This window comes from Thamnophis elegans, chromosome 13 (assembly GCF_009769535.1).
Source record: "Thamnophis elegans isolate rThaEle1 chromosome 13, rThaEle1.pri, whole genome shotgun sequence".
NCBI classification, from domain to species: Eukaryota; Metazoa; Chordata; class Lepidosauria; order Squamata; family Colubridae; genus Thamnophis; species Thamnophis elegans.
In genome coordinates this window covers 20,736,117-20,760,431 of record NC_045553.1, presented here as the reverse complement: position 1 = coordinate 20,760,431, position 24,315 = coordinate 20,736,117, and the positions used below count along the sequence as shown (strand labels likewise).

Below are 24,315 nucleotides of genomic sequence, written 5' to 3'. Positions count from 1 at the left end.
TCTTTCTTTCTCTTTCCCCCCTGTTTATGGCCTAGCAGGCTTCAGGGAAGCCTGCTGGGAAAAACAACAGATCTCTCCTCACCCCCGCATTTCTGGAGAACCTGTAGTAAAAAAAAAAATGCTTAAAAAGTAAAAAAAAAAAAGTCCCAAAGATCAGTTGTGCGATGTACAATCGTTGGAACATATTTTTAAAAACTTTTTTTACTATTTTTTTACTACTGGTTCTGTGAACCAGTAGCATTTTTTACTACCAGTTTGGGCGAACTGGGCCGAATCGGTAGCATGTGATCCCTGAGTAGAAGCCTAACACAGTGACCAAGCGTTGTCCAGTTTTAACTATTAAAGTGATGGAGAAATATTAGTTTATCAAAAGATCCAAGTGTGACTGGGATGCTAAAATCCTCCCTTCTCAGCCTCTCTGGAATGTTATCTGGATTTTCCTTTATAAAATCGAGAGGAGATGGTGTATAAATTTGAGCTTGCTTGATCTGATCTGCTTCTGGGTCACATTCTAACTGTTCAATTGTAGTTTCTGTGTTGGCTTGAAAGCGAATTTGGGATTTAAACCTCTTTCTCTCTGTCCATGTCATCTTGGCACGGAAGGAAATATTTCTTGGAGCAAGCCCTGGCATCTTCCATCAATCTGTCCTCTTGAAAAGGCACTTTTTAAAGGCATGAGAAATGACATTCCACATCACATCCCTTCGCATAATTTGGCAGAACAGTGGCTGAATATAAACCTTTTGGGGGGAAACCCCTCCCCCCCAACCCATATCCCTGGGGAGGGAAAAAAACTCACACATTGCTTTGCTGTTACTTAAAAATAAATCCTCCGATAGAACCATTCACATTTATTATGCACGGGGTTTTTTTATGACGTCGGTCGGCTTGGCTGAGCAGTAAAGGAGGGCTGGTGGGGTCAGTTTAGCATAAACTGAAGATTCCTCCACTTCCTTAGTTAGGGGCTTACACACAGACACATACACACACACACACAAACACACACATAGCTTTCTAGACAACAGGATTGGCCTCTGGATGAGTTTCTGCCAGCCAAAATCCAGGAGGTTTGCTTGAAGCTAAGGGAAGGAAAAGCTTGCAGCCTTGAAGGTCAAGTCAGTGGGAAATTGAGCTGCTAATGGTTATATTTTTAGAGAGGGCATCGACCTTCCTCAAGCATGACATCTGGAAATATCTGGTGAAGGATGAAAACATGCCCTCTGACTTGAAGCCTGGTCAGCCGATTCTGGCTTAGGAAATGGGGAGAGCAGCTCAAAGGGGCCCCAATCACTCCGTTTTTCCTTCTCTCTGTCCCCTTCAGATATATTTATTTTCTTATTAGGTTAATGCTACACCTTTCCACCCTGAAATTGCTGTTTGAAGCGGAGGAGGAGCTGAAGGAAGGAAAGAGAAATGGTAGCTGTAAGCTAGATAACTACAAAGGTTCCTTTTACACTTTAGAGAAAGACAGTTTCTTTGAATTTAACTTATAAGAACAGCTATAATGCCTTCCTTCCTTTCTTTCTTTCTTTCCTTCCTTCCTTCTTCCCTCCCTCCCTCCTCTTTCTTTCTTTCTTTCTTTCTTCCCCTTCCTACCTCCCTCCTTTCTTTCCTTTCCCCTTCCCCTTCCTTCCTTCTTTCCTCCCTCCCTCCCTTCTTTCTTTCTTTTTTCTTTCTTTCTTTTTCTTCCTTCTCTCTCTCCCTCCCTCCTTTCTTTCTTTCTTTCTTTCTTTTTCTTCCTTCTCTCTCTCCCTCCCTCCTTTCTTTCTTTCTTTCTTTTTCTTCCTTCCCTCCCTCTCTCCCTCTCTCCCTCTTCCATGAACAAAAGTTTGGAGCAAAAAGGTGCAGCATCCATCTAATCAATAAATAATACACTGCTCTATGACTGTACTAAGGGTTTGATTGACAATTTCTTTCTGCATCCTCAGACATAATTCCTTGGCACGGCCACCAATGCAATTTTTCTCCATGGTTTTTGTCCACTGAAGTCCGTGGCCTGTTATTTCGCTGCTCTTTTTCCCAAAGGGACCATTGGAAGTAAAAACTGGTCCGGTTCTAAACCGGGAGAAACATGCTGGGAAAAAAATCCATGGGAAGCAGTTTGCAGGAAAGGAGGCTTCCACTTCTTTAGGAATCAAAAGCCAAGAGACATAGCAATCAGTTCTGGGACAGCTGACAAAACAGTCTGGTGAATGGATGGGTTTTTATAGGGTTCTAGGGCCCCTAATGATGGTGAACCTATGGCAAGCGTGCCACCTCTGGCACCTGTGACACTTGACAACTGTGGCACGCAGAGCTATTTGTTAGGGCACACAAAGCATTACCCTGTCAGCTCCAGTGTGCATGTGTGTGCTGGCCAGCTGACTTTGGCCTTCTTTTAAGGCTGTTTTTTTGCTCTCCGGAGCCTCCAGGAGTCTCCAGGAGGCTTCCCAGAAGGCTCCGGAGGTCGAAAATTGGCCCTACGGACAAACCAGAAGTCACCATTCCCGAACTTCCAGGTTCCCCATAGGTCCGTTTTTCACCCTCCAGAGGCTTCAGGGATGCTCCTGACGCCTCCGGAGAGCCTCCAGGGGGTCAGGGGACTGTTTTCGCCCTCCCCAGGCTCCTAGAAAGCTGGAGCCTGGGGAGGGTGAAAAAACTGTGCCAAAAGCGGTATGTGTGTGTGCTGGTTGTGCATCCATGCATGTGCAGGGGGCGTGCATAGCATTATGGGTGTGGCCCGCACACGCACAACCCCCCCCCATACTCCCCCCGCTTTTGGCACAGGAGCCGAAAAAGGTTAGCCATTCCTGTTCTGGGGCTTTAGATGCCCAGGTTCCTTGTGAAATGTACTTTCATCTGTACTTAAATGTGCCCTTTTAATATTCTAATTTCTGTTGCCTGATGCCTATTGTGGCTGAGACAGAGGTGGCATGCTAACGGTTCACATTGGTTTGGGCGAATCAGTAGTGGCTGCAGCGCAAGGCTCCGCTCGCTCACCCAGACATCCTCAGGACCTTCTGTGCATGCGCAGGAGGTTTTGCCTATGCTCAGAGTCGTGTCCGTGTGCTCCCGCTACCGAATTGGTAGTGAAGATAATAGGATACCATTACTGGGCTGAGAGGTGATGCCCTGTCCTTGGAGCTGGGTGGAGAAATGTAGGTTTTAGGTGTCCTTTGTCTCTCTGCTTTTTCATCTGATCAATTTGATCATCCTTCTGTGCAGTCTGTAGCTGAAGCCATTTTGTTTATGAATGGGACACTCAAGCACAAGGGGCCTGCTGCTTGAGTGATTTTATAAGAAAGACCCCATATGGGTGTGGGGCAGATTCTCCCTACAGGATGCAAACAGGTTTGCCTCAAATGATAAAATTGTGGCTTTGCAGAAGGCCTCCCTCGTAGATCTCTCTGGGGCCGCTTGGAAACACCAGTTTACTCACCACCCTATCATCTGCAGCAGCTGGTTCAGCTTGTGAAAATTTGATTTATCGCGCGTAAAAACATGATGTGATATTTAGGCCCTCTTGACAAAATGTACTGATAAGCAGGACGGGAGGAAGGGAAAGTAGCTTTAATCGCCCGTTGCGCCTGCTGGCAATTGCTGAATCTCCTGAGCTATTTTCAGCCCTGCGGCTTTCTCAGGCTTACCCGCCAGGGAGGGGACAAAATTGGGCGTACGGACGCAAGGGGCTACGGTAGTCGCTCATGAGTAAAAATGACACATGTGGGAGAGTCCTTTTGCTTTTTCTTCCTTTCATCCATTTGCTCTCATTTTCTTTCCCTCCTTCTCTCCAGAGGCTCCTGCAGATTTTATTACTTCACAATTCAGCTGCACAACTTAAGCACTGCCGCTTTCTGACATAGAGGTAATAAAGCTGCCCAGAGCCATTGGATAGAAGATGGGTGGCAAATAAAAGAAAGAAAGAAAGAAAGAAAGAAAGAAAGAGGATGGATGGAAGGAAGGAAGGAAAAAGGGAAGGAAGGAAAGAAAGAAAGAAAAAGAAGGAAGGGAAGGAAAAAAGGAAGGAAAAAAGGAAGGAAAAAGAAAGAAAGAAAGAAAAAAGGAAGGGAAGGGAGGAACAAAAGAAAGAAAGAAAAAAGAAAGAAAGAGGAAGAGAGAGAAAGAAGGAGGCAATCTTCAATCACAGATTTACAACCATCATCTTGACTTTTTGGATAGTCCTCCCTTGCTCTGGTGGAGAATTTCTTCCCATCTATGTTTTCCTACATTTCTTTAAAAAATGAAATAAATTTGAAAGCTTAATGTTTTACATCAAGCCCAGTCCAAAAATCAATAGCCAGTCAGAGATAAATCCCATTTGTGCATCATTCAAAAGATACCATCAAAAGTCCAGGAAGGAAACAAGATCATAGAACAGTTTCTCTCCAGCAACCAACACTTTCCATCAGAAAAGCAGGATTCCCCCCCACCCCCACCATACATTCAAGTAGATTTTCAGCAACCCCATGGGAGAGAAAATACTTGTTGGCCATTCCTCTACCTGAACACCTTAAACATGGCTCCGAAAGCCATTTTTAGAAGGCCAAATTGCTGTTGACTGGACTTTTCCAAGTTTCGTTTCAAAACAAGATGCCAGATTTGCTTTCTGCTTTTCCAAGCTGTGGGGTCCTTTGTGTTCAGGAGGTTCTTTCTAAAGTAGCCAAGGAGAAGTCAGAATGGATTTTAAAGGCTTTTAGCAATGCCACACCCTTTGTAGAAAGGACTTTCTTGCTGTTGGAGAAGAAAATGTCCATGGCAATAAGATTTTGTTGTTGTTGTTAGTTGCAAAGTTGTGTTTGACCCCTTGCGACCCCATGGACAATGCTGTCCATGGGGTTTTCATGGCAAAGATACTGGAGTGAGTTGCCATTCCCTTCTCCAGTGGATCACGTTTTGTCAGATAAAATAGAGTTTACCATATCCAACTCTTTGTTGTCTACCAAGTGCTGCTGTTGTCTGGGAAGCAAACAACAACCTTTGTTACAGAGGGGAAAAAAGGTATGGAAACTTGGGAAGAAGAGAACAAGATGTTCCTAGTCATATGGCCATGACGTTGGCTTGAAGGCAAGAATGTCGCACCAAGTTGTTTGAGTGTAGCTTGCATCACAGGAAAAAGGCAGCAGAAAATGGTGGGGGGAAATGAAACCAATCCAAGTGGACATGAAGTTTCCTTAAACTTAGTCTCATACCCTAATATATAAAATAACCTATACCAACCAAGGATCTCTGGGGTTTGCAATGAAATGTAAGAAGGTAAAGGGGTAGAATCATAGAATCATAGAACTGGAAGGGACCTTAGAGGTCTTCTAGTTCAAACCCCTGCACAGCAGAGGAAACTTTATGACTGTCCAGAGCAAATGGTTGTCCAATCTTTCTTGGACACCTCCAACAATGGAGTGCCAACAGAAGGCATGTTCTTTCATTGATGAACTGTTCTTTCTGACACGAAATTCCAGATTGGATCTCTAATTAGCTTTTCTCCCCTGCTTCTTCTCCTGCCCTTAAGTGCTTTAGAGAATTCCGTCAACCCCCTAGTCTTTGTGACTGCCCCATCCTGTCACCCCTCATCCTTCACTTTGTTAGGCTGGGCATACCTTGTTCCCCAACTGATCATTGTACAATTTAGAATAGAATTGTAGAATCAAGATAGAATCAAGATCACGTGAAGGGTTAATACCATTTGGTAAGGCCACACTTGGAATCCTGCATTCAGTTTTGGTCACCATGATGTAAAAAGGATGTGGAGACTAAAACATATGAAGAACAGTTGTAGGAATTGGGTATGTCTAGTTTAATGAAAAGAAGGACTAGGGGAGACATGCTAGCAGTCTTCCAATATCTCAGGGGTTGCCCCAAAGAAGAGGGAGTCAAACTATTCTCCAAAGCACCTGAGGGTAGAACAAGAAGCAATGGGTGGAAACTAATCAAGGAAAGAAGCAACTTAGAACTGAGGAGAAATTTCCTGACAGTGAGAACAATTAACCAGTGGAACAGAAGTTGCCTCCAGAAGTTGTGAATGCCCCAACACTGGAAGTCTTTCAGAAGATGTTAGATAAGCATTTGTCTGAAATGGTGTAGGGTTTCCTTCCTGAGCAGGGGGTTGGACTAGAAGACCTCCAATGTTTCTTCCAACTCTGTTATTCTATTCTATTCTATTCTATTCTATTTATCCCTCATACTCTTTATCACCTTTGTTGCTCTTCCCTACACAATCTTTGTTTTTGGTCCTGAGACCAAAATGTGTTAGAACTGCCAGGCTATGGCATCCAAAATCCAAAGGAGCCTGGGAGCACCTTTTCCCAATTTTTACAGATTTTGTAAAGCAGCAAATGCTTTGGGGAACTGCAGCAATGAAATGAAATGGATGAGTCGCAAAAAGTGGTTGCAGACTCCTGACACGTTGCCCCACTTGCTGTGGCATTTGCTATTTCTGAAAGAATGTCACACACACACACACACACACACACACACACACACACGAAAGAGGGGGGGCATGCACAGACTCCTCTCCAGAAAATTAATCCCACGATCAATCACACATGTCAGGGACCGGTGAAGGTTAAGCCCAGGATTAGCCAAGCATTTCATCTCAAATCCCAGGTGCAATATTTACATTTCTCCTGCGTTTCTACTGCAGGTTTTAAACCCTGCTTTGCAGTGGGTGGTGACAGCTCAGGAAATGGGTTCCCACAATAAATCTCTTGCAAGCAGCGATTGAAAATACTCTAATCTCTGCCAAGATAAGGAGTTGCTACAGCAAAGGACAACATAAAGCTGGGAGGGATGGACGCTGGGAAGGCGAGATGGCTAACCACTTTGAGCCTCTCTGACCACGCTGGGCTATCCAGAGATGACCCAGCATTTAGACCTTTTTTTCCTTTAACTCAACACACACTTTTCAACACCATCTTTGGCTCGCACCCTGCTTAACCTCATCAGCAGGCTGCCCAGTGACACTTCGGTTGGAAGTGAGAATGGAAAGATAGGGACGATTTGAAGCAACCAGCGGGCTCTAGAGTGGCATTCCCCTTGCCTTGGGGAGGGAGAACTGCCCATGAGGCCTCTTCTCGCCCTCCCATAATTCCCATGGGGGAAAGTCCCATTCATGAACAACCATCATGCAAAACCATCTTCTAGGAAGTGGCCCCACAAGAGGCAGATAAATCAAAAGCCTCCCCAGAACCATCTGCATAAAGAACTGCTTTTGTCCTTCTCTTCTTTTGTCCTCTGCTCTTCTGACTGAAATTGGGATGCATTCCCAAGGTGTAGGGGTGTGTGTGTGTGTGTGTGTGTGTGTGTGCCCTGTTTCCCTGAAAATAAGCCCTCCCCGGATAATAAGGCCAATTGGGCTTTAGAGCGCATGTACTAAAATAAGCCCTCCCCTCAAAATAAGCCCTCCCCAAAAATATTGCAACACAACAGCAGCCATGAAGTGACCATGCTAGCCACCTCTTGCACCTCAAAAATAATAAGACCTCCCCGAAAATAAGGCCAATTTAGTTTATTTGGGGGGGTGGTGTCAAAAGACCCTGTCTTATTTTCAGGGAAATACAATGTGTGTGTGTGTGTGTGTGTGTGTGTGTGTGTGTGTGTGTGTGTGTGTGTATCCTTGCTCCATGTCTTTCTCAAATGTGTAAACCATATGATGAATGTTTGAGGGTGCTAGCTATGCCTAGTCTGTCAAAGAGAAGGATTGGAGGAGACATGCTGGCCGCCTTCCAGCATTTGCTACAGAGAAGATGGGGTTGACTCATTCTCCAAAGCTCTTGAGGGCAGGACAAGAAGCAACAGGTGGAAGATCATTAAAAACAGAGCCAACCTGGAATGAAGGAGAAATTCCCCAACATTAAGAACAATTAATCAGTGGAATAGCTTGCCTCCAGAGGTGGTGGTTGGTCCCATCACTGGAGGTTTTCTTGGACAACCATGTATCCAAGATGGCACAAGCACTCATGTCTTGGGCAGAGGGGTGGACTAGAGGCCTCCAAGGTCCCTTCCAACCCTGTGATTCTGTGATCTGCTGCGCTGGAGCGCAAACTGAATCTTGAGGCCAGTGCATGCTTAGCTGGCTTCTTCCCTGCTTTAATCAGGCCCCTGTCACCTCCCCAGTTCCTGGCCAGCTCTTTGGTAATCACTAAGCATGAGACAACATTGCACCCTTCTTCTGTTGTCCTCTCTTGGTCTGGATGTCCAATCCACAATACCAAGAGGACCGACTGCTCTGTCCCTCAAAAAGGTGGCACTTCTGGGCAGGGACTTGATAAAACAATATACAACAATTTGGTTCTTGGTTTTGATAAACCAGAAAGATGGGTTTTCGCCATAAGAGCCGAAGAAGACACCTGGAAAGAGTATAAATTAGAGCATTCATTGTATTATAGCTCAGAGTGTTTTTCTACCCAAAAGGAACCTGATACCCACTCCAGCACTCGCTGGTCCAATTAGGAAGGTGAATGCTATGAAGCGTTTCTCTTACAGTGACAATTCTCCCCACTGCTTCAAAACCTTTTGAAGCCAAAATAGTGGCCCGGATCTGTTATGGGGCATAAACAGCCATCTGTCTGATGAAGCAATGGCAGGGAATGGTGCCAACAAAATCCCTGAGATGAATTCTAGCTGCGTCCTGTGGAACTTCATATGTTCTCTTAAGACTGGGAAGAGGAATGCCACAGATTCAGGTTAGGAGCCCAGAAGATAATAATGACTCAAAATGCATTCCCCCCACCCCAGTTGGTCTGACCCTTCTAGTTCTAACAGCTAACTTTTCCTTCCTCTAGGAACAGGTAGTAGAGCATAAGCTGGCTACACGTGGATTCTTAAAATCATTAGTTGACCCTCGAGCCCAGCCCAGAACAGAGAACTTAAAATAATAGGTTGGAAGGGACCTTGGAGGTCTTCTGGTCCAACACTCTGCCCATGGCAGGAGATCCTATACCTGTGATGGCAAACCTATGGCACACGTACACAGGTGGCAACTGGGGCCATATTTGTTGGCACACAAGTCGTCAGCTCTAACGCACATGCACAGGCTGGTCAGCTGATTTTCGGCCTTCTGGAGGCCGAGGAAGGCCATTTTTTATTCATTTCCAAACTTCTGGTTGGCCCATCGAGCCTGCTTTATGCCCTCCTCAGGCTCCGGAGCCTTCCTCGAGCCTGGGGAGGGCAAAAATGGCCTCCCCCGGCCCCCGGAGGAAATACCAAGCTCAGCTTGGAAGTGACCAGTGCAGCATGCGTGTGGGGGGAGCATGGTGTGTGTGTGCACACATGTGCATGTGGGAGCGAGCTTTGCATTATGGGTGCCGGCATAATAGCGCACGCGCCCTCGCATTTTTGGCACCCAAAAATGAAACGTTTTTGTCCTACCCCATTCCAGACAAATGGCTACCCCATCACTTCCCTAAAAACCTCCAGTGTGGGAGCACCCAGAGTTCCAGGAGACAAGCCATTTCGCTGATTAATTGTTCTCCATAATAACGGATGTGAAGTTCCAGATTGAAGCTAATAGGCGCTGTCAACACGATGGAGTTTGGATTAACAGGGGCACATGGGAACCAGCAAGCTACTTGGTAAATCTAACGTCACAATCAAGCATTCTTTCAAGCGAGATTTACCATTCTTCCACCTGCACTTCTTCAAGGCAGATATACGGTGGTCGAATCCCTGTAACTGAGTGCATTTGTCCAAGTGGTGATGAGTTTGAAACTGTCTCACACACATATTACTACGTTGTAGATTTTACAGAGGCCTCCATCTACCTTGTACCCCTAATAAATTCCCTGGGAGGCAGATAAATTTTACAGGAACATTTTCCTCCAGGATCTAAAACCATTTGACTACGTGTGCAGGAACTGTGTGGTTGCAATGAAAACAAGCTATAATTGCTGAAAGACACACCATATTGACCTTCATTTTAAAATATTTGATGCATTTAACTGTTCGCTGCAGGAGAAATATAGGTTTTATTTTTATTTTGTACCTATTAACGTTTTAGACCGAGAAACAAAATGCATTAACATAGTAATAGAGAAATGAATGTTATATTCTGTGATTTATTTTGCTAGCTGGTGATTTATGGTATTTGTTTGCTTCACTCTGTTTTTGTTTGTTTTGGCCATTTGAATTTGGCTGGTCCTTGACCGAATAAATATTACTGATTGATTGATTGACATCTAAGTGACTGTATCTTGGTACAGTCTCTATGGTAGATTTTTCCTTAGAGAAATAGGATATAAGATAACATATCCAGAAACCTCTGGAGCAGAGGAGAGGTTGAGAAGGTCACAGCAGCAGCTGTTCTGAAGAACTAAGGCTCACCTTCATGGGGAGAATTGTGATAGATCCTTCCATAACTCTTCTGTTGGAGACTTATGCAGCAATTGTGGCCAAAAGTGGCCTCAAGATACAGTCAGAAATCTTGCCAGAACTCACTGTATGTTTGAAAATGGGATGTCTCCAGCCAAACTAGAAGATGGGGACAAATTCACCAGCTCTCAGTTTTTGCCATATGAAAAGAAATACACACTCTCTATATTCATTTGAGGCTTGAAAGTGATTGTATGCTGGATGCCACTGTATATGCATTACACCGAGAGATGAAAAAACAAATCAATATATTTACAAGGACAATGAAAAAGGAAGCCCACTGAAACTGGGGGATGATATTAGCATCAAAACAGTTCCATATACAGGATTACCCAAGTGTGTTTGGTAAACATACAAGCACAAAAATAAAACATTTCGTATTCTACATTATATTTACAAGGACGACAGTCAATAAATAGATCAATAAATAATGGCTTCCAGGACAAAGATGAGGTGGATTTCAGCAAGTCCCAAGTGCTTTGCATGAGAATTCTTCTGAAGGGCCCACGTTGGTGTTCTCTAAACCCAACTTCTCTCTCTCTCCTTCTCTCTCTTTCTCTCTCTCCTTAAAAGTAGAAAGCAGTGGTGGGGCATAGTACAGTAAGCCCACGAAGGGCTGGAGACACAATGTCAATTACACTTTCCAAAGAATCTGACCGATTTGCAGCTTAGTATAAATAAAGCACCACCAGGCCTATCGTTTCCCAACTCCCAACACCTTCTTATCACAAAGATTTGCCAGAGAGGTGGAAACTTGACATGTGACCTCCAACGCACGCACGGAGAACTGTCTCGTGAATTGACAGCTCCCCATAAGGAGGAGCCCCTGTCTGCCCGAAGGGCCTTGAAATTTCATCATAGAAGAACCCTCCCCGCCCTCCAAATTTTAACAGCGATGAAAAGGACAATCAGCCAAGTTCTGAGTTGCATGAGGACATTGATACAAAGGAGGAGTTGGGTTCGTATCATGCGCACCCCAATCTGAATGGCGTGTCCAAAGTAATTCTGTGCAATTGCTTTGGGGGATATCTTGATTCTGCTATCTGAAGGGCTCCACTAAACTGAACAATCCTGAGAGGGATGAGGGAGTAGCACAGAACTTTCCAGAAAGAGAATTTGGAAAGCAGAAGTTTTCTAAGCAACATCAACCACTAGGCCAGTCTTCTTTTCTGAGTAAGCAAGGAAACATGGGAAATTTTATGGTTTAAAGTCACACAATGTTTTGCTTTTGGCTTGGTTTGTTGCATGAACCCAGCCAATTGTGGTTTATTCAATAAACCATGGTTAATGAAACCATGCTTACTGATGTGTGTGTGAACCCCATGCGTCACAGCTTAAGAAAGTTTTCTTGAACTTCTTCTCCCAGGAAAAGTCCAAGGGGAGTATTTGATGGCCCCTCTATTGGAAAGCAAAGTAATGGTTGGGGGTCTTAGGGCCAAGAAGAGCAATGGCTTCCTTCCAGGACTGGTTTCCTCTCCAAGGGACAGTAGAATTGAACTGGTAGCATGATCGTACTAGGCAGTAGAGAGAGAAATCAAAAAATGCTGGAGAATTCCTGGAGGTAATTCAGTAAAGCCAATTCATATTTTTTTCTTCAGGGGTGTGATAAAAAAAGGCAGCTTTGAGACTTTTGCTATGTTTTCTGACAACTGTTGGCTCAGTTGCAGCGTCCGGAAATTGGAAGGACCAGAACAGGATTGCATAAGTGGTGAAATGTCTGGGATGAACAACTGGAGAGGAAGTTTTGTGATGTTGTGGGAGCTCTAGCTGAAGCTAAGGAGATGCCTCTGTTTGCTGCTGTTTAGGAGGTCAGCTGGTCTCCTTCCATCCCCCTCCACCCCTTTTCTCCAAGCCATCATCCCTAAACCATTGCCCGTCTCCAAGGTCCCTTCCCCTTGTCCAAGGAGTTGACTGCATCTCAAAACTGTTCAGATGGAACCATGAAATCCCACGGAAGCCAAAACACCATGCAAGAACCCCATCTCCTGCTACTATCTGCAGCCACATTCCGAGACGGACATGCCCTCGTAGTTTTGCTTGAAGGTGACGATTCCTTTGTCCAAGAAGAGCAAAGAGATGGGGTCCAGCTTGGTTGGGACGCAACAGGCAGGGGAAGCTTTCTGGGGGTCATTCAAGTGGACAGACGTCTGGACCATGGCATGGGTGGTCGACTGGCTGCCCTCCAGAGGGAAGCTGCAGGCTCCCTTGCACTGGTAGGCATCGTAGCCAGCGGGCGCAATGATCCAGGAGTCCCAGCCAATCTCCTTGAAATCCACATAGAGAGAGGTCTTTTTGCAGCTGCTTCCCTTGGCGTTCCTCCGGATCCTGGAGGTCGAATCATAGATGATGTTGGAGCTGATCTGAAGCAGATCATTGGGGCTGCTGGAGAAGTCTTGTAGCTCCAAATCCGGCCACTCCTGCATCTGCTCGTGCTCCATCATCTCCTTCAGCTCGTGCTTCTCCTCTTTCTTGGCGTGGCTGTGATCGTCTGAAAACACAATCAACAATGGCTTGTGTTTGGGTTCCAAATTAATGTCTACTCCTCTGTGTCTTCCTGGTTTGGGGTTCTCTGCCCCTCGGTACTCCACCTGAACCTCCAGTTGGTGAGTGGTTGAGTCAGAGTGGTGCCACTTCCTGATGGCTTCTGTCACCTCAAAGGTCTTCCATTCATTGTCGGAGCTGTAAATAAACCTGGAGGCCATCACTCTCAGCTTCCTCTCCTCTCCCTCTTTTCCTCCTCCGTGTTCGCCCTCCAGCACTTCAAAGACGGTGACCTTCCGGTCGAGGTTCCCGTAGAGCTGTCTGTCCTCCGCCAGGGTGTAGAGCCTCAGCTCCGCCATGGTTATCGTCTCGTGGTGAGGGATGGAGACATTGAAAAGGAGAGGATACCTCCGCATTCCATTCAGGCGTATGGGCCGGGAACTATGCTCTGCAAATGGTTTTTAAAAATCACATTATATTTCACATTGATACAGGGTGGATGGGCACCAGTGGTGAAATTCAATTTTTTTTTACTACCGGTTCTGTGGGCGTGGCTTGGTGGGCATGACATGACTTGATGGGCGTGGCTTGGTGGCATGGCAGGGGAAGGATACTGCAAAATCCCCATTTCCTCCCATTCAGTTGGGACTCGGGAGGCAGGGAATAGATGGGGGCGGGGCCAGCCAGAGGTGGTATTTGCCGGTTCTCTAAACTACTCAAAATTTCTGATATTGGTTCTCCAGAACCTGTGAGAACTTGCTGAATTTCACCCCTGATGGGCACCCAGTGAAGAACTGTCACTATTGCACAATACACTTCAACCTGACTAAATCTAGTTTTCGGTTGACATTGAGAGGCAGTGCTGGCTTTGAAACCAGGAGACTGTGAGTTCCAACCCCCCTGCCCCCCCTCAGGAATGAGAGCTGGCCAAGTGACTTTGGATCAGTCCCTTTCTCTTGAACAACAACTTCACAGGGTTGTTGTGGAAAATAGGGGAAGGAAGGAAGGCATTATCATTGCCTTGAGGTATATATGGAAAAACAGGAGGATAAAAATCTGGATGTTGCAGTTTGGAGAAAGATAAATTGGTTTTCTGCAGCTAAGCTGCTAAGTAGCCCGAGGAGAAAGTTAAATTGAAGAGAAAAAAATGTGGAAGCGATATCACTTTCGAAACAAAAACAGTTCCCTAACTGTTGGCAATGGAGGGGCCAGTAAAAAAAAGAAGCAGACAAACCTATTAATCGAGTGAAGATTTTGTGACAAAATGGCAGGCTGAGATATTGCAGTGATATTTGAACATGGTGAACTTTGCTCTTGCACTCTGATGAGGTCCATTTGGGAGCATTGGGTTTATAATTTCATGGCCTTTACCAGATGAAGTTCTAATGTTTTGCAGGTAGCTGCAATAGAGTGCATTGTCATAGAAAACATATTCATAATTACTGTAGCCCAGAGACCACGAAGAAGGCTGATTGTAAGGAGCAGCAGAAATCCAGCAGTAGTCTGTAATCCATGGACATCTACACTATAACCTAGTTGGAAGATGTGCCAAGTTCTTGGCTTTTTGAAAAGCATAATTATATGCCTTTATCCTATGATCCATGAACATGAGTATCAGCAGCAACTATCTGTAGTAAGGAATAAGTGTTTTGCAGTAAGGCACCTTAATGCTGACACGTTCAAGGGCTCTGACTTACGTAAGTCTTGGATTGAGCTGTTAAAATTCTTTGCAAAAATCATTTTCTGCAAGCCAAAAATATAGACCTATCTGTATAATACGAGATGGCCGTGTGCTATCAAACTGGTGTTTATAAGAACTGTTTTGTTATTACAAAACTGCAAAGAAAAGAAAGCTTTTAGTTTCTTCAAATGAACACATTTGAGATCAATGCATTTGGCTGATTTTTAAATCAGTTTGGTTTCTGTTTTATAGAAACCTGTTTCTGTTTTATACCTTCTGCTCATTCTGAATATCTATCTACTAAAATAACTGATTTTTAAAAGGTGTGTGCCTGCAAAATCCTTCCGCAGCCGTGTCAAAAACAAAAGTGAAAAATTACAAAATTACTTGAAATGTGTGTCTTGAAAAGTCCTTGCTTGATAATTAACCTGACACCCTTGGAAAAAAAGGTGTAATTCTACATCTGTAGGACAACGCCTGAGACTGTACAATGACAGCATCTTTAAGGATTTCATCCGATGTTCAAAACTTACACAAAACACCCACATTCTGGCTAAATGTAGCCCAGCCAATCTGAGGACTCCTATACCGCAATTAGCCTGCAATGCAAACGTCAACTAGCAGGGAGGTTAGATGTGCCCCATTAAGCAGTAAGTAAAACAACTTAACACTAGGCCAGCTGGGTCTCTTAGCTAACATCTTCTCTTTCCAACTTCCTCTCTGCTCCATTAAAACAATAATCTTCCTTTCCTCTAGCTACAACTGTAATCTACAACTAAGAGCCGGTGAGATCATTGGCTACTCATCCCACTTGGTGGTGCCTCCTGAAGTTCTGAAGGAAAATTCAAGAACTCACCTTTGTTTTTGAAGCTTCTAACAATATTGGCGGATGGCAACAAGGTCTTGTCCCTGGCAAACCTATTGTAGAGCTCTAACATGTATTCTGGAGTGTCCACCTTGGCTTCCTCCTGGAGGGGGATCCCCGAGAGGTTAAGTGCCTTCAGGAGCTCGTTTTGCAGATCCTGAAGCAGGGCATCCTGTTCGTCAAAGAAGGGTACCTCTTCCTCCATAAGAGGTATATCTAAGCTGGTTATAGGGCTCCCATCTGCAAGGTGGGCCAGAAGAGAGAGGGTGGCCCAAATCTGGAAGGCTACAGACTCCATGACTTCCATCTAAAGGGTCCAAAGACTGCTCTAGCAAGTTTGCTCGGGTGCGGTCTGTGGCTCTTTTATCCCCCCACAAGGGTTATATACGGCTTGTGTCGCTGAGGGTGGAGAAGTTTGGAGCTTGTGATTAGCCTCTCTCCCATTCTTGTTCCCCACACCCCCTTCGTCCAGGTCTCAGTAATTGGACGTGGCCTGCGCTGTCTCCTATGGTAGCTTTCCTTCTCTTATCTCCTCTAGTGTAAGCTGTCCACCAGATTTCTGCCGCTATCTCACAACCCCCTTTTCTCTTAATGAGCATTTTGTAAACATTCCACATTTAGATGCTCCAAAAGAGATGAATGATTTTTCCTCTTTGCAGAAGACCTGATTGTCCTTCCCACATCCCACCCCTCAACTACTTTTGGCCTAGCTGACCGCTTTATTTTATTTTTTTAACTCTGACTCTTGTTTGTTGCATTTTCAGCTAAATGTGTAAGGGATAATACCTCGGTGTCTTCTTCGTCCTACACGTTTCTGATTTACGGGTGTGACCTCCTTAAAGAGCTGGGGGGGAGTAAGTGATTGAAGATAAAGATTTAAAACCTGTGATGATTTTGGGATGATATGTGAGGGCTTCTTGCTTTAGAGAGCAGTTTCCATGGTCAAAATAAAATTTATCTATTGGGATGAAACAGTTGCACGATAGTCTAAATTGCTCATGTCAAAATACATACGAATCTATCCATCTGTCCTTCCATCCATTCATTAGTTCATTTTTCTCTCTCTATTAAAATATGCCTAGACTGGTATTTTTAAACATGTTATTAAAATATTCCAAATATTATACATATCACAAAAGGGAACATTTAATCATTGCACTAGGTTTGTACATATGCAAGCAAACCATGATTAAGACGCATTAAAAAAAATACGGGTTTAATTTTCCCCACGTAATGGCCCTACCAACAGTACATTGCCTTCTTTCAGGCTAGGGTTGACTGCAGTTTGTGGTCAAAAAAGCCAGTAAGATTGTCTCAATGAGGAATTTATCTGGTTTTTATTGGGTGTGATACAGACATTAAAGGGGGCGGAGCTTCATTTATTAATAGAGAGCAGTAACAGAAATTAAATTAGAACAAAGGAAACCAAAAAGAAAGATAGAAAAAAAAAAACAGAAAAAGCTAAAAATGCAATGAGAAAATGGAACTGAAAAAATAAAACAGAATCATAGGACTGGAAGGGACCTGTAGAGATCCTCCAGTCCAACCCTCTGCTTGAGCGAGAGTCCTTATACCATCACTGTCACAATAGGCCTGATGCAGTGACTCTGGGTAGCGTATCATATAATAAAAGTAGAAAAAAATACTACAAAGTGATTCAAGTTAGGAAATGTAAATATAAAGCTAATAGGAACCTCCATATTGATGAAGTACTTGGCTTATAGCAATAGCAATAGCAGTAGACTTATATACCGCTTCATAGGCCTTTCAGGTCTCTCTAAGCGGTTTACAGAGAGTCAACATATTGCCCCCAACAATCTGGGTCCTCATTTTACCCACCTCGGAAGGATGGAAGGCTGAGTCAACCCTGAGCCGGTGAGATTTGAACCGCTGACCTGCTGATCTAGCAGTAGCCTGCAGTGCCTGCAGTGCTGCATTTAACCACTGCGCCACCTTGGCTCTTGCCAATAGCAAGAGCACTTCGACATATATACTGCATCACAGTGCTTTACAGCCCTCTCTAAGCGGTTTATAGAGTCAGCCTATTGCCCCCCCCCCTCAAACAATCTGGGACCTCATTTTACCGATTTCGGAAGCATGGAAGGCTGAGTCAAATGAGCTGGTCAGGATCAAACTGCTGAATGATGCATTCTAATCATTGTGCACCATCAGAGGGAGGGAGGGAGGCAGGAAGGAAGGAAGGGAGGGAGGGAGGAAGGAAGGAAGGAAGGAAAATAGTAATAGTACTTAGACGTATCTATACACTGCTTCACAGTGTTTTGCAGTCATCTCTAAGCAGTTTTACTACTCATTTTACTCACCTCAGAAGGAGGGAAGGCTGAGTCAACCTTGAGCTGGTCAAGTTCAAACTCTTGGCAGTGGGCAGAGTCAGCCTTCAATTCTGCATTCTAATGACTGGGAAACCATGGCTTAGAATGATGGATTCTCTAGTCTAACTGAATATTTGTATTCTCAGTGGGAACACATTTCTCCCAATGGTATCTGCTGAACCCTCAAATGAAACCAAAAATTATCACTTTTTTTAAAAAAATAGCCAGTTTCAGATGAGAATACAAGCATCTCGAGAGTTTTTGGTGCTGTCGTATGAGAAGACAAGGGCAAGATTAGCCAAATCTTGTGCTATTTGGCAGTTTCATGTGGTGTGAAACAAGAGACACACCAAACTTGCAACCCAACGCTGGACAGAGCTGTGTATGCTAATCGTAAGAGGAAGGTTCTTGTTGAGATATCAAGACGGCCACTTCTGGTCATACAACTGGGCTTCAGTTGTAAAAAAAAATGTGAAGAAGACAATAGAAGGAGGGACACAGTGATTGTTGGCCTTGCTCTGTTGACATTCACCCATCCTTGCCTTTGAACCAGGAATGGTATGAAGTAGCTTAAAATGCAGTCAACAAAATTGAGCAAATCCATCATATTTAGCTGCTTGATGAATGAGCTAACCGTTGAGGAGATAAAAACTGGCATGGACAGTGTGCTGGACATGCGATGGAATAAATATGTCAAAGAGTGGCTTCCCATGGGTTGTATCTCAACCCCATCCCTCCACTCTCCTTTCCTCTCCATAAATGGTTCACATTGTCACTCCTCCCTTTGAAGCAAAGAAGTCATAGTGAAAAGGGATGTTACTCAAAAGGAAGCATGCAGAGTAGATCTGGTCCTGTCAATATTTCCAGTTCTTTGTCCTATGGAGCTGCACTCATTAGCTTGGTATAGATCGGGGTCTCCAACTTGGTCAACTTTAAGCCTAGCGGATTTCATCTCCCAGCTGGCTGGGGAATTCTGGGAGTTGAAGGCCTCCAGACTTAAAGTTGACCAGGTTGAAGACCCCTGCCCTAGAGGGGCCATAGCTTCCCATCTTTTTATGACCTATGGACTTGGCCAGCTCAGGAATTCTGGGAGTAAAAGTCCTCCAGGCTTAAAGTTGATAAGGTTGGAGAGCCCTGGTATAAATGATAATGTTTGGAGTGAGAAAACAAACGTTAGGAGAATTGTGATGGTCAGGGGATGAAGATGGGAGCTACCCTAAGGCTTTTCCTTCCTCCTCTGAACATTGGTGGATAATCTGGGGACCATCATCTGCACAGAATTTAAATTTAGACAGCACCAGGCAGCCCAACCCCACGAGAATAAATTAGCTGACTGAGTGCAGCAGAAATGTGTCATTGAATGGCGCTTAATTTTTCTTTTGAGATTATTGAAAGTTTCTCAGGGTCAACGGAACAAAGAGATTGTTGCTTCTGAAAGAGGAGGAAATTCTTGCAAGACATTTCTGGAATTCTCCCACTTGTCAATCCCTTCTTTCGTTGCAAGTTTGGTATTCATTTGGGTGTCCGATAAGGAGGAAAGAGTTTCGCTCATGACATTGACAAAAGCAAGATGGCTGGCCAAAATCTCTGCAGAAATATCTTACTTATTCCCCGCCTTCAGCTGTGATGTTATTTCAAGACGTACATTCTTATCCTTCATGAACATTCCAGGGAAAAACTCTACATACTCTTAAGTGGTAGAATTTCCCAGATGCTTCAATCAGCTTCTCTCAACTTCCCTTTGACTCACCTAGAATGATCAAAGGAAGTTGGAAGTCATCTAGTCCAATCCCTGCACAAGCAGAAGTGTCAATATCATTCCTGACAAATGGCTGTCCAATCTCTTTTTAAAAACCTCCAGTGATGGACCACCAACTTCTGAAGGCAAATCATTGCACTGATTAATTGTTCTCGCTCTCAGGAATGTTCTCCTTAGTTCTAGGTTGCTTCTCTCCCTGATTAGTTTCCATCCGTTGTATCCTGTCTCACCTTCTGCTTCTTTGGTAAATTGTTAGCCCCCCATATCTTTGTGACAGCCCCTCAAATATTGGAACGTTTCTATCATAGATCCCCTAGGCCTTCTTTTGACTAATCTAGACATACCCAATATTAGACAGAGACATGCCCACACATTTCCTTATGGGTATGGAAGCATGGGCACGGTGGTGCTGAAATTCTCTGTGGTTATATAATTGCATTGCACAACACTTCCTGAACTGCTAGTGTGGTGTTTCTCAATCTTGGCAGCTTTAAGATGGGTGAACTTCAACTCCCAGAATTCCCCAGTCAGCATTCGCAAACACAGGGAACAACACTTGAGAGCAACTGCATCAAGACAAGATTCAGCTCTCAATCTGCATTTAAAAGACAGAGGCCACTCTTTGGAAGACAGCAAAGTCCACAATATATGTCCAAATTGAACAGCCCTCTCTCAACTGAGGGGGAAGGGATATGACATCATCTATCTCCAGTCTACGACACAGTCTTTTCAGCAATGCCAGGAAGGTGCCACACCAGTGACGTGGGGTGAGGATTACGGTTGGTGAGGTAAGAGCGCAGCAGCGGTGAGAAGCAACGTCCCCGCCGCTGTGTCCGATAGGCATCTCACGTTTATGTCCACCATAAATGCGAGATGCCTGTCGGACACAGCGGCAGGGATGGAGGAGGTGTGGGGTGAGGCAGCGGGCAGTGGCCGTGACAGCGCCCGGCGGAGAGACGTGCACTGGGCTGGGCTTCGTCAGCTTCTCCCTGCTGGAGTGGGCCCTGAGCAAGATCTACATCTTTGGTGGCCGCTGGGTCAGCCTGGTGCTGGCGCGACCCAAGAAGAAGTGAAGGGCGGCAGGAGAAGGCGGCGGCGGCGAAGAGGCCCCCGGGAAGCGCCGGAGCCCCTCAAGGCCAGGGGGTCCCCCAAGAAGGCCCAGCTGATCGTCTGCAACCTCAGCTTCAAGCGGCGACACAGACACAGTGGCGGGGATGGAGGAGGCGGGGGGACCAGCGGCAGGCGGTGGCCATGACGGCGCTCGGCGGAGAGACATGAACCGACCTGGAGCGGGAGTTCGGGCAGGTGGGGCGGGTGCGGCAGGCGGTGGCCATGACGGCGCCCGGTGGAGAAATGTGCACCAGGCTGGGTTTCGTCAACTTCTCCCTGCCGGAGGACACGCAGCGGGCCCTGAGCGAAATCCGCATCTTTGGCAGCTGCCGGGTTAACCTGGCGCTGGTGCAGCCCAAGAAGAAGCAAAGGGCAGCAGGAGAAGGTGGTGGCAGCGGCGGTGAAGGGGCCCTCCGGGAAGCGCTGGAACCCCCCAAGGCCAGGGGGCCACCTTAGAAGGCCCGGCTTATCATCCGCAACCTCAGCTTCAAGCGACGACACAGACAAGTGGTGGGGATGGAGGAGGCGGGGGGAGGCGGCGGGCGGTGGCCGTGACAGCGCCTGGCGGAGAGACATGCACCGGGCTGGGCTTTGTCAGCTTCTCCCTGCTGGAGGACACGCAGCGGGCCCTGAGTGAGATCCACATCTTTGGCAGCCGCCGGGTTAGCCTGGCGCTGGCGCGGCCCAAGAAGAAGCCGAGGGTGGTAGGAGAAGGCAGCGGCGGCGAAGAGGCCCTCCGGGAAGCGCCGGAGCCCCCCAAAACCAGCCCCCCCCCCAAGAAGGCCCGGCTGATCGTCCGCAACCTCAGCTTCAAGCGGTGACACAGACACAGTGGCAGGGATGGAGGAGGCAGGGGGCGAGGCGGCAGCCGGTGGAGAAAGGGGAGAGGAGGAGGAGGAAAGGGAGAGGGGAGCAGGACGGGGCTCCCGGTGGGGGGGAGAGGAGAAAGGGAAGGCGGGCACAGCAGGCAAAAGAAAGAAAGCGCCAGCCCGCCAGCAGAGGTGGGTAAAAGACCCGCTTCTGCTGGCAGGCTGCCCCTCTCTTCTCAAACAAGGCTGCCCTCCTTGCCTCTCCCCCTTCCCTCTCTTCTCAAACTCTCTCTCAAATTGAGAGAGAGTTTGTTTGAGTGAAGTGAAGAAAGAAACACACAAACGCACGAACGCGCACACACACAGACACAAATTACTCACAATTAAAAAATACAAATTAAGTTACAATAATTTTGAATTCCTTCCCCCTCCCTCCGTCCGACCCACATACCTTTTCCAGCTGTGTCACAGAGGATTTCAACTCTCCTCTCGTCCGCCATGGTGAAAATGTAAAAAATGTAAAAAGAAAAAAGCAAGACCTGCTGCTCCCAGAGCAGGAGGCGAGAGAATCACGTGCCTCCTTTGCATAAGGAATTTTTCACCTTTTAACCCTTGCTTAACTCTGCTCAAGTGATCATAATGATAGTCTAAAGGAGGCACGTGGTTCTCTCGCCTCCCCCTGCAGTTAATCACTAAGCAGAGTCATCTACTGTGACTCTGGCAGCAACTACCTCTGCCTTTTTCCTTTTAATTTTTTTTCTTTTCATCATGACAGTGGTGAGACCCTGCCTCCCCTGCCTCCCCTGCCTCCCCTGCCTCCCCTGCCTGCACGTTCCTGTGCCACACCCATTTGCACTCTGCTTCAGGTGACCCTGAAGGTATGACCAGGCTCAAAGATTTTTACAGAGTTTCAGAGTGCTAATGATCAGATGCCTGCAAAGAATATAAATCCTTCCATTCCCCACCATTTAACTCAAACAGAAGAAGCTTCTTGTATGAGAAGCGAAACATTTTCAAAGGAACCCCCCCACCCCCCAAAAAAAGTTCAGTTGACTTTTGAATAATCCCTTTGGGACAACCACCACCCGGAGGGTTGAGAATCTCCATAGACTCATCCTTAAAGTTATCAAAGTTAGGAAACACTGCTAACTAAAGTGTCTGTGCAAAAAAAACAACATTACATCTGTGTTGGCGCAGTGGTTAGAATGCAGTATAGCAAGTTAACTCAGTGCTCACTCCAGGAGTTCAATCCTGAGCGGCTCCAGGTTGTCTCAGCCTTCCGTCCTTCCGAGGTGGGTCAAATGAGGACCCAGATTGTTGGGATCAAGAGGCTGACTCTGTAAACCGCTGAGAGAGGACTGTGAACCAGTATAATATAAGTCTAAGTTCTACTACTACTATTTATTCCTTCCTGTCTTACTCCCTTTCTCCTCCTTTCTGGTGCCACAGAGGTTAGAGTACAGTATTGCAGGCTGACTCTGCCCACTGCTGGGAATTCGATCCTGATTGGTTCAAGTTTGACTCAGTCTTCCATCCTTCCGAAGTGGGCCAAATGAGGACCCAGATTGTTATGGGATAATAGACTGACTCTGTAAACTGCTTAGAGAGGGCTGTAAAGCACTATGAAGCGGTATATAAGTCTAAGTGCTATTGCTATCTTCCTTCCCTCCCTCCTTCCCTCCCTCCCTCCCTCCCTCCCTCCCATTAGAATGCAGTATTGCAGGCTAACCCACTGCCAGGTGTTTGATTCTCACTGGGTAAAATGAAGACCCAGATTGTTGGGGATAAGAGGCTGACTCTGTAAACCACTGAGAGAGGCCTGTAAAGCACTGTGAAGAGATTGCTATTTCCCTCCCTCATTCCCTCTCTCCCTTCTTTCCCAGTGGTTAGGGTTAGGTTTAGTATTGCAAGATAATTCTGCCAACTGCTAACAGCTCGATGCTGACTGACTCAAGGTTGACTCAGCCATCCTTCCATCCTTCCCAGGTGGGTAGAATGAGGACCAGAGGTGGGTTGCTCCTGGTTCGGCCTGGATCAGGCAAACTGGTAGTAGTGGCAGCGGGAGGCTCTGCCCACCAACCCAGATGCCTCTGCGCATGCGCAGAAATGTTGTGCACGAATGTGCATGCACAAGCAAGCTGGCAATAAAAAATGGAGGACTGTAAAGCACTGTGAAGTGGTATATAAGTCTAAGGGCTATTGCTATCGGCAGAGGAATTAAGCACCGTTCCCCTGTGTCTCTGTGCATTCTCCCGGCCTTTGCTGGCTGAAGCGAATGAGTGTGCAAGAGCCTTGCGCGTCAGTCCTTTTCCCAAGCCAGCCTGGCAGACCCAATTGCTCAAGAAGGTGCCGAAAGCCGCTTATCTCAGGAGTGCATGGAACAACCGCTCTCCCATCCCATCAGCAGGCCGTGGGTGCAAGAAGGCAGGCCTTATCTGTAGCAGCGTGCTCTGGATTAGCTCTCCAAGTAATGCCCCTGGAGACATCAAGCGAAGAACCGGTTTCTGTCAAACACCTCCAAACATTCCCTGGGCAAACGTGACAGTCACCAATGTTTCCATTTAAAAAAACTGTACCTGTTCCCTGTTGGGACGTCAAGTAGGGCAGTGAAATATATTTAGCTGCTTTGTTTAATAGTAAAAGTTCTTCCTCAATGGGCAGAAGGGCAAAGCTGTCATGCACTTAAAGGTGCATAGAAGGACGGGAACTACAAAACCCCTGTCCTATTGTTCGGTATCGTGTGCCACCATTGAACTTGTAGAAGATGTTATTTGTAGCTCAGAGTTGTACTATGGGGGTCTTTTTGCTCTCTGAGCTTGATGGTTTCCTTGCAGACGACCTGTGGCATCACTGCTTTAGCACTGATGATGTTACCTAGTTTGGTAAGGCAACGTCTGCAAGAAAACCACCAAGCTCAGAGAGCGCCGAGGTACCTGCAA

At 46.0% G+C, this 24,315-nt stretch overlaps 1 protein-coding gene across 1 annotated transcript; it reads right to left on the bottom strand.

The window, feature by feature from the left end:
* Positions 1-9,948: 9,948 nt before the first annotated feature.
* On the bottom strand, positions 9,949-15,773 carry BMP10 (bone morphogenetic protein 10). Its single transcript, XM_032230062.1, has 2 exons — positions 15,360-15,773; positions 9,949-13,270 (listed from the first exon to the last, which is right to left on the bottom strand). The coding sequence occupies exons 1-2, from the start codon at positions 15,673-15,675 to the stop codon at positions 12,333-12,335; spliced, it is 1,254 nt and encodes a 417-aa protein (XP_032085953.1). The 5' UTR covers positions 15,676-15,773; the 3' UTR covers positions 9,949-12,332.
* Between the last annotated feature and the right edge of the window lie 8,542 nt (positions 15,774-24,315).

Excerpts from the sequence above, each read along its gene's own strand:
- BMP10 (XM_032230062.1), bottom strand. The coding sequence starts at position 15,675 with ATGGAAGTCATGGAGTCTGTAGCCTTCCAGATTTGGGCCACCCTCTCT. Across the intron at positions 13,271-15,359 it reads TAGAAGCTTCAAAAACAAAG|AGCATAGTTCCCGGCCCATA; the intron begins GTGAGTTCTTGA and ends AACCATTTGCAG.